Source organism: Castor canadensis, chromosome X, assembly GCF_047511655.1.
Source record: "Castor canadensis chromosome X, mCasCan1.hap1v2, whole genome shotgun sequence".
NCBI classification, from domain to species: domain Eukaryota; kingdom Metazoa; phylum Chordata; class Mammalia; order Rodentia; family Castoridae; genus Castor; species Castor canadensis.
The window spans coordinates 142,131,550-142,144,428 of record NC_133405.1 but is presented as its reverse complement, the minus strand read 5'-3'; the positions used below and the strand labels follow the sequence as shown (position 1 = coordinate 142,144,428).

Below are 12,879 nucleotides of genomic sequence, written 5' to 3'. Positions count from 1 at the left end.
CTATCTCAAAATTGGCCGATGCAGAAAAAAAAGAGCTGGCGGGGTGGCTCAAGTAGTAGTGCTGGCCTGCCTACCAAGTTCAACCTCCAGCTAAGCCAACTGCAATTAGGATAATAATAAAAGGTAAAAAACTGAATAGCTGACTTGACAGGGCCACTGTATAATGAGAAGAAACAACTGGACAAATGATCAACAAGGAAATAAGAGGACCTGAAGTGTAGGGCAGCGAGACCTAACAGATACCTACAGAAACCTGCAAAGCACAGCAATAGACACACTGGAAACTTCACAGTATCATAACTTAAAAGGGATGAGTTTCTTCTACATGAAAATCAAATGGATTTCACAAACTCACAAAGCATATGCAGTTTCAAGCTTGAGCTTACAGAGGGCTATGTATGACCACAGCTTTTGTGCTCATCCTAAATTGACAGCATATGCTTAAAGAACAGTTTGTATTTTGACCATTTGCATGCACATCACCATGCTCCACCAGCAGGCTATCTAAAGACCATAAGGCCCAAGAGAATGGAAGAGTTGACTTATTCAGCTGCATTCCTAGAATAACAGTTTCCCAGACCATTACATTTAAAAAATGAAGACGTAAGTAATGAACTGGGTGTGGGGGGGCTCACCTACAGTGCCAGCTACACGGGAGGTTGAGGCAGGAGGATCACTTGAGTCCCGGAACCCAGGTTGATACCCTGGGCAATGCAGCAAAACTCCTTTTCCCCAGTAAAAATACATTAAGGTGGTAAGTGACTGGAACTCCACAGGATTACTAAATTTTTGTTCTACCAAGGGAGAATAGGATCAAAGTACATTGTGTGCATGTAGGGAAAAGTCATAATGAAATCCACTGAAACAAACAATAAACAAACAAACTGTGAGACAGATGTTTCTGAGGGGGCTGTGGGGGACCCAAAGAGTAATGGGGTGAAGTGATCAGAGTGCACTGCATGCATATATGGAAATATCACGATGAACGACCCCCACACACATAGTACAACTGACATGCCCTAACAAGAAAGTGGGGGAAAACAAGAAAGGAAGACTCCTTTGTAAAATGAACACCACCTCCCTAGGCTGTCATTCTTTTTAGGAAATGTAATTTAGAACCGCTAAAGAAAATGGACAGTTTTGCCATTTTACCATAAGAGCAGTGAAAAACGTCAGCTTGAGCCATTATTACTTCACAGACCAGTGTTGGGGAATCGCCATCTCTTAACATCCTAGAGCATCTAACACACGGCCTTCAGAAGAACGAGAACAGAAGGATCTGTGGTTTTTATCTACACCTACCAGGGATTATTTATTGCATCGTATATTTAAAATAGTAAGAGAAAAAAGCATTTTCCCACAAGACACATATACTATTAATCAACTTGGAGAATTATTCTGAACAATAAAAGAGCCATAATCTCTGACTCAAGGGTCCATAATAATGTTAAATGGCAGAATGGTGAGAGAGCCTATGGGCAGGAACTGGCCAAAGATGCCAATACTGTGATTTCAAACATTAACCACTAAGTAACAAGGACCCAGTACAAATTCAAATGAGATTTTTTTTTTTACCTGATAGTCTCGTAGACCAACCAATATAACATCTGAGGTGTTTATCCAAACCTGTAAAAGACAATTTCCTGCATATTATTTAAAAGATATATGGTACAGAACAATGTTAGATGTGTGTCCCCACAAACTAGATCCTCAATTTCCCCACTTTGGGAAAAGCATCTGTCGAGAATTAGGTTGCAAAAGGGACAAGGTGGTGGTGCAGGCCTGTAATCCTAGCTGTAAGGAATTATTTCTATTTTCTTATATTTGCTGAGGCTTGCTTTGTGCCATAGAATATGACCTATTTTGGAGAAGGTTCCACGGGCTGCTGAGAAGAATGTATATGGTGTAGAAGTTGGATGAAATGTTCTGTAGACATCAAGTAGGTTCATTTGATCTATTGTATATTTTAGATCATGGATTTCTTTATTGATTTTTTTGTTTGGATGACCTATCTATTAATGATAATGGGGTGTTAAAGTCTCCCACAACCACTGTGTTGGAGTTGATATATGCTTTTAGGTCTTTCAGGGTATGTTTGATGAAATTGGGTGTGTTGACATTGTGCATACAGGTTGATAATTATTATTTCCTTTTGGTCTATTTCCCCTTTTATTAGTATGGAATGTCCTTCTTTATCTCATTTGATCAATGCATATTTGAAGTCTACTGTGTCAGAGATATGTATTGGACTCCTGCCTGTTTTGGGGGGCCATTGGCTTGGTAAATCTTCTTCCAGCCTTTCATCCTAAGCCTATGCTTAGGATGTCAGTGAGGTGGGTCTCCTGTAAGCAACAAATTATTGGATCTTCCTTTTTAATCCATTTCATCAAGTGGTGCCTTTTGATGGGTGAATTAAGTCCATTAACATTAAGTGTTAGTACTGATAGGTATGTGGTGATTCCTGTCATTTAGTTGTCTTAGTTGTTTGAAGGTTTGATTGTGTATACCTAGGTTGAGGTTACTCTCTACTTTCTTGCTTTTTCTTTTCCTGTGATTTGGTGCTTCCTGTCTTTCATGGTTAAGTTGGGTTTCACTTTCTGTGTGCAGAATCCCTCGAAGAATCTTTTGTAGTGGTGGTTTTGTGGTGACATTTTGTTTTTCTTTCTGCTTATCATGGAAGACTTTTACTGCTCCATTTATTTGGAATGATAGTTTTGCTGGGTAGAGTGTCCTGGGGTTGAAGTTATTTTCATTTAGTGCCCAGAAGATCTCACCCCATGCTCTTTTGCTTTTAATGTTTCTGTTGAGAAGTCTGCTGTGATTTTGATGGGTTTACCTTTGTATGTTACTTGTTTTTTCTCTCTTACAGCCTTCAATATTCTTTCCTTAGTTTCTGAACTTGTTGTTTTAATGATGATATGTTGTGGGGTAGTTCTATTTTGATCTGGTCTGTTTGGTATCCTGGAGGCCTCTTGCATCTGTATGGGAATATCTTTCTCTAGATTTGGGAAATTTTCTGTTATTATTGTGTTGAATATATTACACATTCTCTTGGCTTGCACCTCTTCTCCTTCTTCAATGCCCATAATTCTCAAGTATGGTCTTTTGATGGAGTCGGTGAGTTCTTGCATTTTCTTTTCACAGGTCTTGAGTTGTTTAATTAATAGTTCTTCAGTTTTTCCTGTAATTACCATTTCATCTTCAAGTTCTGAGATTCTGTCTTCTGTTTGTTCTATTCTGCTGGATTGGCCTTCTGTTTTATTTTGCAGTTCTGTTTTGTTCTTTTTTCTGAGGTTTTCCATATCCTGGCTGGTTTCCTCTTTAATGTTGTCTATTTCTGTCATGAGTTCATTTATCTGTTTATTCATCATGTTCTCTCTTTCACTTTGGTGTTTATACAGTGCTTCTATGGTTTCCTTTATTTCTTCTTTTGCTTTTTCAAATTCTCTATTTTTGATGTCTTGGAATTTCTTGAGTGTCTCCTGTACATTTTGGTTGACCCTATCCAGTATCATCTCTATAAAATTCTCATTGAGTACCTATAGTATGTCTTCTTTTAGATTATTCTTATGTGCTTCATTGGGTTCTTTGGCATAGTTTATCTTCATTTTGTTGGAGTCTGGATCTGAGTATCTGTTTTCTTCATTCCCCTCTGGTTCCTGTACTAATTTTTTTGCTGTTGGGAAACTGGTTTCCCTGTTTTTTCTGTCTTCCTGTCATTGCCCTTAGTGTTGTTACTGTCCCTGTACTGCATGCAATTAAGTATTTTCTAGCTTGTAATAATATATTTAGAATGGAAGGGTGAGAGAAGCTGGAAAGTAAAGAAGTTAAAGAAAAAGGGAAAAACAAATAAACAAACAGTAGGAAAAAACAAAACAAAGAATCAAACAAAAACGTTTCAGAGATATAAACAGGGAGCGTTTGTGTACTAATCGATAGTAAGCTGAACAGGCATTAGAGAGACAGAGAGAGGATTGAGAATCAAAAATAAAAGGAATAATGATAAGAATAAAAATAACAAGTAAGTAAATGAAACATATATTATATACATATATATATATATATAAAATAAGATAAAACAAAATGAAAAATAGAAAGTTAAAAAAAACCCTCCAAGTTCAAATGCAATGAAGTTTCAGTCTTAATAATTTTGGTGTCCGTCTCAGTCTCCATTCCTGGAGATGGTGCCTTAGATGTTGTTCTGTAGTTGTCTCATCAAAGGGGACACATAAAGTAGAACAACACTGCACAAAAAAAAAGCCCACAAAGTGTCCCAAGTTCAAATGCAATACAGTTTCAGTAAGTTTTTCAGCTTGCAGGTGTAGTTCAGTTGTTTTCTCATCAAAGGTAGCGAGAGAAAAAAAAAGAGTCTGCAGACAGGTCTGTGAATGGTATCTGCGGCTGTGGCTTGCCTGCCCACTGATGTCAGCCTGCTGTTGCTGCAGGCATTACTTATGCAGAACTCTCTGGGGTGAGCTTAGCAATCACCTGGCCCCACAGGCTTTGTTTACTCAGAGCTCTCCTGTGCATGAGCCACTGCTACTAGCTTTCCCCTTTCCAAGCACAGGCTTTCTCTGGCCTGTGTGTTTGTTTACAGCTCACATGGGAAGTGCATCTTCCCTCCTCTCCTGTGGAGTTTTCCTCCCTCCACCATTCTCACAAACTTTCCTGCTCCTGGTTGCTGGGCGCATACCCCCGCTCCCACCAGAGCCTCTCAGGCCAGGCCTGGCTTGTTTATTTACAGCTCCAGGAAGGATTCCCCTCACCCCCTCTTCAGTGCTCAGTATGCCACACTCTCTTTGCAACGTGTCTTTATTGTTCTTATTGCTTATTACTCAGTTTCTCTTTTTTCCCCAGGTGGAGGTCGGTCTGTCCAGGGGTCTATGCTGTTCTGGCCAGGGTTGTCTGTTTGAGTACCACTTACCACTTAGCTCATCTTGTCCACTTCTCCCAAGCCATCTGGGCATGGGCAACTGGTAGCCTGGGGGCCCTCCTGGTTTCTCCATTTAACATGAAGTAGAGATTCTGTGCTGGCTGGAGGTGTGGAGGGGTCAAAGTTTTGCCTCTTCTTGGTGGTTTTGCCTGCAAGGTGTGTCTCCAGCGTCTCTCCAAGATTTTACTATAAGAGGAACGCTTTCTGCTTTCTTCCTCTAGCTGCCATTTTGGAATTCCTCAGTTAAGTTCATCTTGAAGTTTAATCTTGCTTTTCTGTGAGTCTTTATGCATTCCCAGATTCAAGGAACAGAGAGCATTTTGGTGAATAATAAATTATCTTTAAAGAATAGGGACAAATTAAAGGCATAAGCTTTACCAACAACCACACATATCAAAACAATGAAAAAGAAGTATGAAACCAGAGGAAGAACATATTATCCCATATGTTATTGATATAAAACAGATAACTAATCATGATGAGACAAATAAAAATGTTAGAACAAGTACAAAACTATTTATATGTATAAATATATATATGTTTATTTATTTATATGTAAATATGTATAGATATCTCAAATTACCTATCTGTCTCTCTGTATATATACAAGAAGGTAACATTGGTGTCTACTTGGGGGAAGTTTACAATAAAAGTAAAATAAAATAATGGGCAATAATATTAAATTTATAAAAAATAAAAATGTTAAAATATCTATATTTTTGTGAGACTGGCATTAAATAGTAAGTTTAGATTTACCAAATTATTTGTTCATGAAGAAAGGTGAAGAATAACTTCTAAAATAATAAACTTAAACATAACAATACAGTGAAAATTGAAAAGAAGTTAAAGTCAGCACCAAATAATGTAGGCAAATGAGGGAAAAAAATCAAACTTTTGCTGACAAGGAGGAAATAAATCAAAAAGCACTCAAAACACATATATCATTAATTACAACAACCACAAATTAACAAAACCCTCCATTTAAGTGATAATGCATTTTCATTTTCAATATTAAAAAATCTAGGTGTAACATGCTTGGACTGTTAAAGGGAAGATCTAGTAGGTTACAGAATGTACCAAAAGTTTTTGTGCAGCGCTATAAACAATTTAAAAACAAATATGAGAAAGATATCAATTGTTATTAATTATACATTTGAAAATACTTTAAAAGGTTTTCTTGGGTTTGAATTATCCCTCCGAACTCATATATTGTAGTCCTAACCTCCATTGCCTCAGACGGTGAAATTGTTTGAAACTAGGGTAAACTCAAATGTAATTTATGAGGTTATGATGGGGTGATAGTGGAGTAGGGTGTATGCTAATATAATGTGACTCATGTCTTCACACAATGGACAGTTTGAGACAGACTCTTCCAGATAAAATGCTATTTTAGCACCAAGGCAAAAATCAGTGGGATGCATGCATAAGCCAGTGCATTTCAGATTTCAAGCAAACCATTGGAAAGCTATAAGAAAGTCAAGGAACAAATTGTCTCTCTCAGTCCTAGAAGAAAACAATATAACTGACAGTTTTATTTCTGACTTCTGGGCTCCAGAACTGAGACAAAGAATTTCTATTATAGAGTCCACCTCCTTTGTAACACACTGTTACAGCAGCAAGCTGTAAAAGAGCCAAATTCTCTAGCTCTGCAATTACAATTACAAAAACCATTCTGCAATTACAAAAACCATTCAAGAAATGTTATAAATTTGGTAATCTCTTATAATATGTAAATGTACTTAATATATACTTTATCATCTTTTTATTGTTGTGCTGGGTGGCAATACATTGTAGCACTTACAGAAGTTCTTATAATGTATCAAATTTATCATAATTGAATTCCCTTTTTCCACCATTTCCTTCATCATTTGTCCATAACAAATAATAATAATAATAACTTCTTGACTGTAATAATAATTTTCTGTGTAATTATTGAGATAATCTATTCCTCACAATCTCTTCACATGTTCTATTTCACAGATTCATGGACACATCAACAAGGGCGTTTAGGTAAGATTAATTTAGATGTTTATTTCTTTATTTGGCAGATGTGGGTTTTGAATATAGGGCCATGCACTTCTTAGGCAAGCACCTATCTCTTGAGACATGCTATCGTCTTTATTTAATTTATTTTGGACATTGAAAGATGTTAATATCCATGAATCTCTTAAATTTCATATTTTTCTGATTTGTAAAATTTTAACAACTATATTTTCCTTAAGTTTATTCAAATATTGCACTATGGATATTTATAATATTTGAATATTTGAAGAAATTAAAAATAGATATATGATTTTAGTTTAGCACTTTTTATATTAATGAAAATGTAGATAATATAGCCAAGCCCACAATCATAATTGTCTATAGTGAAAGTAAATAATACTCAGGTTGCATTTCAGTTTCAAATAAATCCTTTAAAACTTAAAATTGTGTACATATCCTTAAAAGGAAAATTTTCTAAAAGTTCATAATTTCTAAATCATTATAGTGTGACAGAAGTCCCTCCAATAGTATATTATAATAAAATATAAAATAAATCACCAAATATAAAGTAAAATTACTTGCCTGATACCAGTAGCTCATCCTTGTAATCTTAGCTACTTGTGAGACTCAGATTAGGAAGATTGTAGTTTGAGGCCACTCTTGGCAAATAGTTAGCAAGACCCCATCTCTAAAATAGCCAGACCAAAAAAAAAAAAATGAACTGAATGTGTGGCTCAAGCAGTAGAGTATCTGCTTTGGTAGCATGAAACCCTGAGTTCAAACTTTGGTCCCCATCCTCTTGTTACTTATTGTGCTAATAAACACATTCATATGAAAAGGATATAACAAATTAATTTAGTATGCAAAATACAAAATGAAATTGATTTTTTGACTACATGTGTTAATACCTTAATAATGATTTTAAGATACAGATAATATTTAAATAAAAATTTTATTGAAATGAAAATCAATAAATATATCTTCCTTCATAATGTTAAAATCAACAGTCCGTTTTTTAATAAGAAATTATTAGAGTTCCATATCTTCATAATTTTTCTAAATCAAAGTCAAGAAAGCTAACCTTCATTATGTATCAGGATGATTTCAAATGACACAAATTCATTTCCAAAAGAAGAATTAATTTCATAGGAGAGTAAGATGAATACTGTTTCTCTTCTAAGCCATAATATATTATATAAGTAGAAAACTAACAGGAAACATATCTCTTTGGAAGAAACATTGGCACCTCTTGTGCTTGGTAATGACTATATGATAGCTAGTATCAGTGGTGCCATAAAAAGTTTGTGAAATTTTTGACATAATTTTGAGTTTCTGGTTATTGTTTGATTAGTAATCCACACAGACATGAACAAATTTTACTTTCTGAAAACTCCCTTAAAACACTGCTTTTTTTTCTGCAAATAAATGTAACTCCCTGTCTTGGATTCATCCATAGTTCTGAAGTGGACAGGACTTTTACATTTACTATTTAATAATAGTTACTCTTGCAAAAGGGAAATGAAATTAGAAGGAAGGAACTTTTGCTTAAAGTACTTGATTCTAAACCATCCAACCTAAAATGGTTTCTAGAAAATTATATAGATAAAATATCATCAATAATATACTGTAGATTTTCTCATTAATTTTCCAAATTGAACTGTGATAGCTCCTTAGTAAATATCAACTAGTGAAAACATGATAAAAATTAAAAATACCCAAGGAAAGTCACTAAGATTCCATAACTAGATGACATAGAATAGAGAAAAAAATTTGAAAATTTCTGGTTTCAGCAATAAGAGAATCCTCTGACTTCCTCAGAGGAATACAAATATGTTACTGCTAATGATTCTAATATCATAAAACTGAATAATAGAATGAAATTTATTTTGAAATTAGGACTAGAACATTTACTAGAAAATGACAAACTAAATGAGGAATATAAATCAATTTAATCAAAAATTTATGTGGGTGATAAACTAAGCAATAACTATATATGTTCTTAATTATTTCTGCAAACTGAAATAAAATGTATAAATAACATAGTTGACATTGTTACAACAGATGTCACTACACAACCATTTTTCTTAAAACTAAATGTTGCACAGTTTTGAAGTACAATCTTTTAAAAAGAGTAAATACATTACTTTATTGGGAAAAACAATTTCCAGAAAGAAAAGTTCTTAACCTCAAGATTCTCAATAATTAATTATTTTCATAGACTTATTTCTCCAGAAAATTTACAGCATCCTATGCACTTTCAGGTAGATAAGCACAAAGATGAATTTACCTTATTTTTCTAATTTCTAATTTTAAAAAATGTATAGGTAATTGATAAGTGAAAACTTGACAATTTCAGATAGTCAAACACAAAGATGAATTTACCTTATATTTTCTAATTTATTATTGTTTTAAAAATTATAGGTAATTGACAAGTGAAAAGTGTGCATATTTCTGGTATACAAGGTGATGTTTTGAAATATCTGTACATTTAAGACTACATAAATTAGGCTAAATAACATAAACATTATCTTACACATCCAGCTTTTTGTGATGAGAACACTTATAATTTTCAAATACACAATACATTGTTAGTAACTGTGGTCACCATGTTTTACAACAGATCTCTTTAACTTACTTATTTTCTCAAATTGAAAATTTGTATCCTTTTGTCAAAATTCAGTTTTCTGCCAATACAAACTTTATTAGGTGAGAAAAACTCATAAATGAGAAATTCACACCCTTTCACTTTTTTAACTTTTCTAATTGTGGTTTTTTTCTGTTTTTAGGATTTTTCTTTTGTTGTTGTTGTGCTGCATGGAGGTACATTGTGGCATTTACATTTGTTATTACATTATGTTAAATAAATCATACTTGAATTCACCCATTCCACTTTTTTTCTTTATCCACTCTCCCCTCATTCCTGGAACAGACTCAACAGGGATTATTTTTCCATTACATACTTGTGTACACAGTATTTGTACTATATTAACCCTCCCACACCTTTTCCCAATGTGCTCTCCCTCCAATCCTCTCAGACAGAAATGAGAAAGTTCTTCCCTCCTGTTCTCTGATTTTGTAAAAGAAAAAAATTGATATTTTCGTTCATTTAATATAGCTCCATAGGAATTTTCCTTGTGACATTTCCATGTATATATGTATTGTAATCCCTATTGGTTCATCTCCTCTATTTTTCTTCACCTTTTCACTTTAATAATCAGTATGCTAACAAATCTCAAAATAAGCTTTTACTCATACCTTGAAACCTTTCCCCAACCATACATATCTTTTACATACAACACATAGATCCTTCAGTTGGAGGGGTTCCTAGTGGGCAAAACAATTACCATGGATTTTAAATTACATTTTCATGTTTTTTAATATCCTCCTTATCATATTTTATTTACTGTGCTCTTCTAATGAAATGTGTATTTAATAATCATTTTCCGTATTTTCCCTTTAGATAGTTTTATCTAAACTACTAAGATTCCAGAACTGCAGATGTGCCTCAATGTGTAGCATCTGCTTTGCAAGTGCCAAGTTTTGAGTTCAGAGACATAGTCCTACAAAAAGTAATAAAATATTATGATTCTATTTCTTTTTAATGTTTATGTTTTTAAAATAAAGTACTATAAACCTGAGTAATACAGCTTAAATTCCAGTACTCATGCTTATGGAGCCTTTCATGGGATTTCATAGGATTTATAATAGCATATTAATTCCATTTTTGGCACATCTGGACATTGCTCATTTCTAAAATAAATTAAATTGACTTTATTTTATCATCTTATTATATTATATTGCATGTATACCTACTATTTCATTATATATTTCTTACATCTTAAAGCATCTTCAGATTCATAAATACTACTGCATTGTTCTTTTTTTGATGTTTATTTTGAAATAATTTTCAAGAATAAATTCATGTATCTATTCTTCTCCCTTTGTCTTTAACATTGTCTTCCACTCAATGTTTTACATATAAATTACATGACATTGCTTATGTTATTCATATATTCCAATAATAGCAGATGGCCTCCATTTCTTTTTGTATTTTGTTTTTAGATGTGATTCTAACTTTCAGTTGACATTCCATTAAACTTCAAATAGTTAGAAAATATCTGATCAAGTGCATGCTCATGAATGTCTGTGTACATGTGGAATTTATAATTTTACTCTTCACAAATGTAAGATTTCAGAATTCTTTGTGTTTTTCAGTACAGGTATAGTACTACATGGTGTTATGTATATTTAATAAAAAAGAAATATGGTTTAATAAACCTATTGTCATTATGTGGTGAACCTATCGATCATATACACAAACCTTTTATTTGCAGTCCTTCCTATAATTTTTATAAGCCTATCACATTTATGTTTTTAGTAATTTAAAAATTATTTGTATTTATTGTATGATTTGACATATATTCTGCCTTGAAGGTTTTCTTTCAGAAAGATCAATACCATGCTTTTTAAGGTAGGGCTTAGAAATGTATTACTTTTGAATTGTATCCAGCTTCCCTTCAAATATGGCTTTTTTTCATGTAGTTGATATATTTAATCAATTACTTTCTTGAATCTATCAATTATGTTGGTTCCCAAGTCTTAAAAGACATACTGCCTGAGAAAACACAGACCCACATTCTTTAGTTCATTAATGCACCTCTATTTTATAGCAGTAACCTATCTCCACATGATAATTATAATTAAGTGTTCCTGATATCAAACCAAGAGTATCTTTATCTGCACTCATACATACAAAGTCTTTCAGAATTCCTGTTAATTTCATTGGTGTACCTTTGTCAGTTTTCTTTTTAATAAAAATCCACTCTCCCCTGAAATGTGGTTTGAGACATATTGGCTACAACAAAGAAGTTTTCTGTTGTGACTTGATTCTTAGGAAATTCTCATAACTACAAAGATTTTGGTGGGTCAATGTCCACTTTCAAATTATGTTGAAAATGAATGTATAGTGCATAAGACCTAGTCCCTATGTTGAGCATAGAGTAGAATCCAGCACATTGAGAACAATAAGCTGAAGAGTTTACTAGATTGCCCCAATCTAAAATAAGAAGACACGTCAGAGTTCAACTACCACCCAGAGTTCTATATAATTTTTCTTAAAACCCTAATTAAAGGAAAACAGGGGAAAGGAAAATCCAACTAAACTTGACCCTGGATGCATAATTCTCAATGTACAAACATGAGGCAACAAGGCAAAAACCAACTCCACCACTAAGGACTTAAGTATATAAACAACAGTGAAAAGGAAATATTAAATATTGTATTCTAAAAATTAATAGTAAAAATGATCAATATTCTCAAAGAGAAGACACATAAGCTAGTGACTGAACTCCAACAGGATGTGAATAAACAAGTATAAGAATTTAAAGAGAATTCAAACAATTAAATGAATGAAATTAAGGAGAACTTGCAGAATATGAAAGAAGAAATTAATAAAGATATAGAAGTCCTGGAAAACAACCAATTTGAAAAGAACAGCTCAAAATCCCAAATAAAAAAACTCAAAAGATAAAACACAGAAATTAAATAAAAAATGACCACGAAAGAATGTTAAGAAAATAAGAATGTAACATGCAAGACATCTGAGACATGATCAAAAGACCAAATCTATGAGTCATGGGTATAGAAGGAGAAGTGATACAAACTAAAGGCATAAATAACTTAATCAATAACATAATAGCTGAAAACTTCCCTAACCTTGAAAGGGAGGGAAATCCAGATACAAGAAGCTTACAGATTGCCAAACCATCAGGACTAGAAAAGAAACACCCTCAGACATATCATAATCCAATCATTCAATATACAGAAAAAAGAAAAATTACTGAAAGCAGCAAAAGAGAAAAGACAAGTTACGTATAAAGGCAAATCCTTAAGAATATCAAAAGACTTCAACACAAACTCTAAACATAAGAAGGACATGGAAAGATATATTTAACTGTCAACCT

General features: G+C 33.4%; 2 protein-coding genes across 10 annotated transcripts in view; one reads left to right on the top strand and one right to left on the bottom strand.

Annotated features, from left to right (window-relative positions):
- LOC141410420 (ATP-dependent RNA helicase DDX3Y) overlaps nt 1-12,879 on the top strand; it is a 1,065,346-nt gene that overhangs the window by 691,779 nt on the left and 360,688 nt on the right. The window lies entirely within an intron of this gene.
- Nucleotides 1-12,879, bottom strand: part of LOC109675941 (eukaryotic translation initiation factor 1A, Y-chromosomal-like) — a 39,377-nt gene that overhangs the window by 9,876 nt on the left and 16,622 nt on the right. For 4 of the 8 annotated variants that reach the window (XM_074064262.1, XM_074064261.1, XM_074064264.1 and 1 more), the window contains 2 exons: nt 7,499-7,604; nt 1,576-1,626 (listed from right to left, as the gene is read on the bottom strand). In XM_074064262.1, the coding sequence (XP_073920363.1) occupies nt 1,576-1,626; nt 7,499-7,516 (69 nt within the window). In that variant the 5' untranslated portion in view covers nt 7,517-7,604. Of the gene's footprint in view, nt 1-1,575; nt 1,627-4,924; nt 5,273-7,498; nt 7,605-12,879 lie in introns of all 8 variants that reach the window. The other 4 variants (XR_012444641.1, XR_012444642.1, XM_074064265.1 and 1 more) reach the window with 3 other exon arrangements.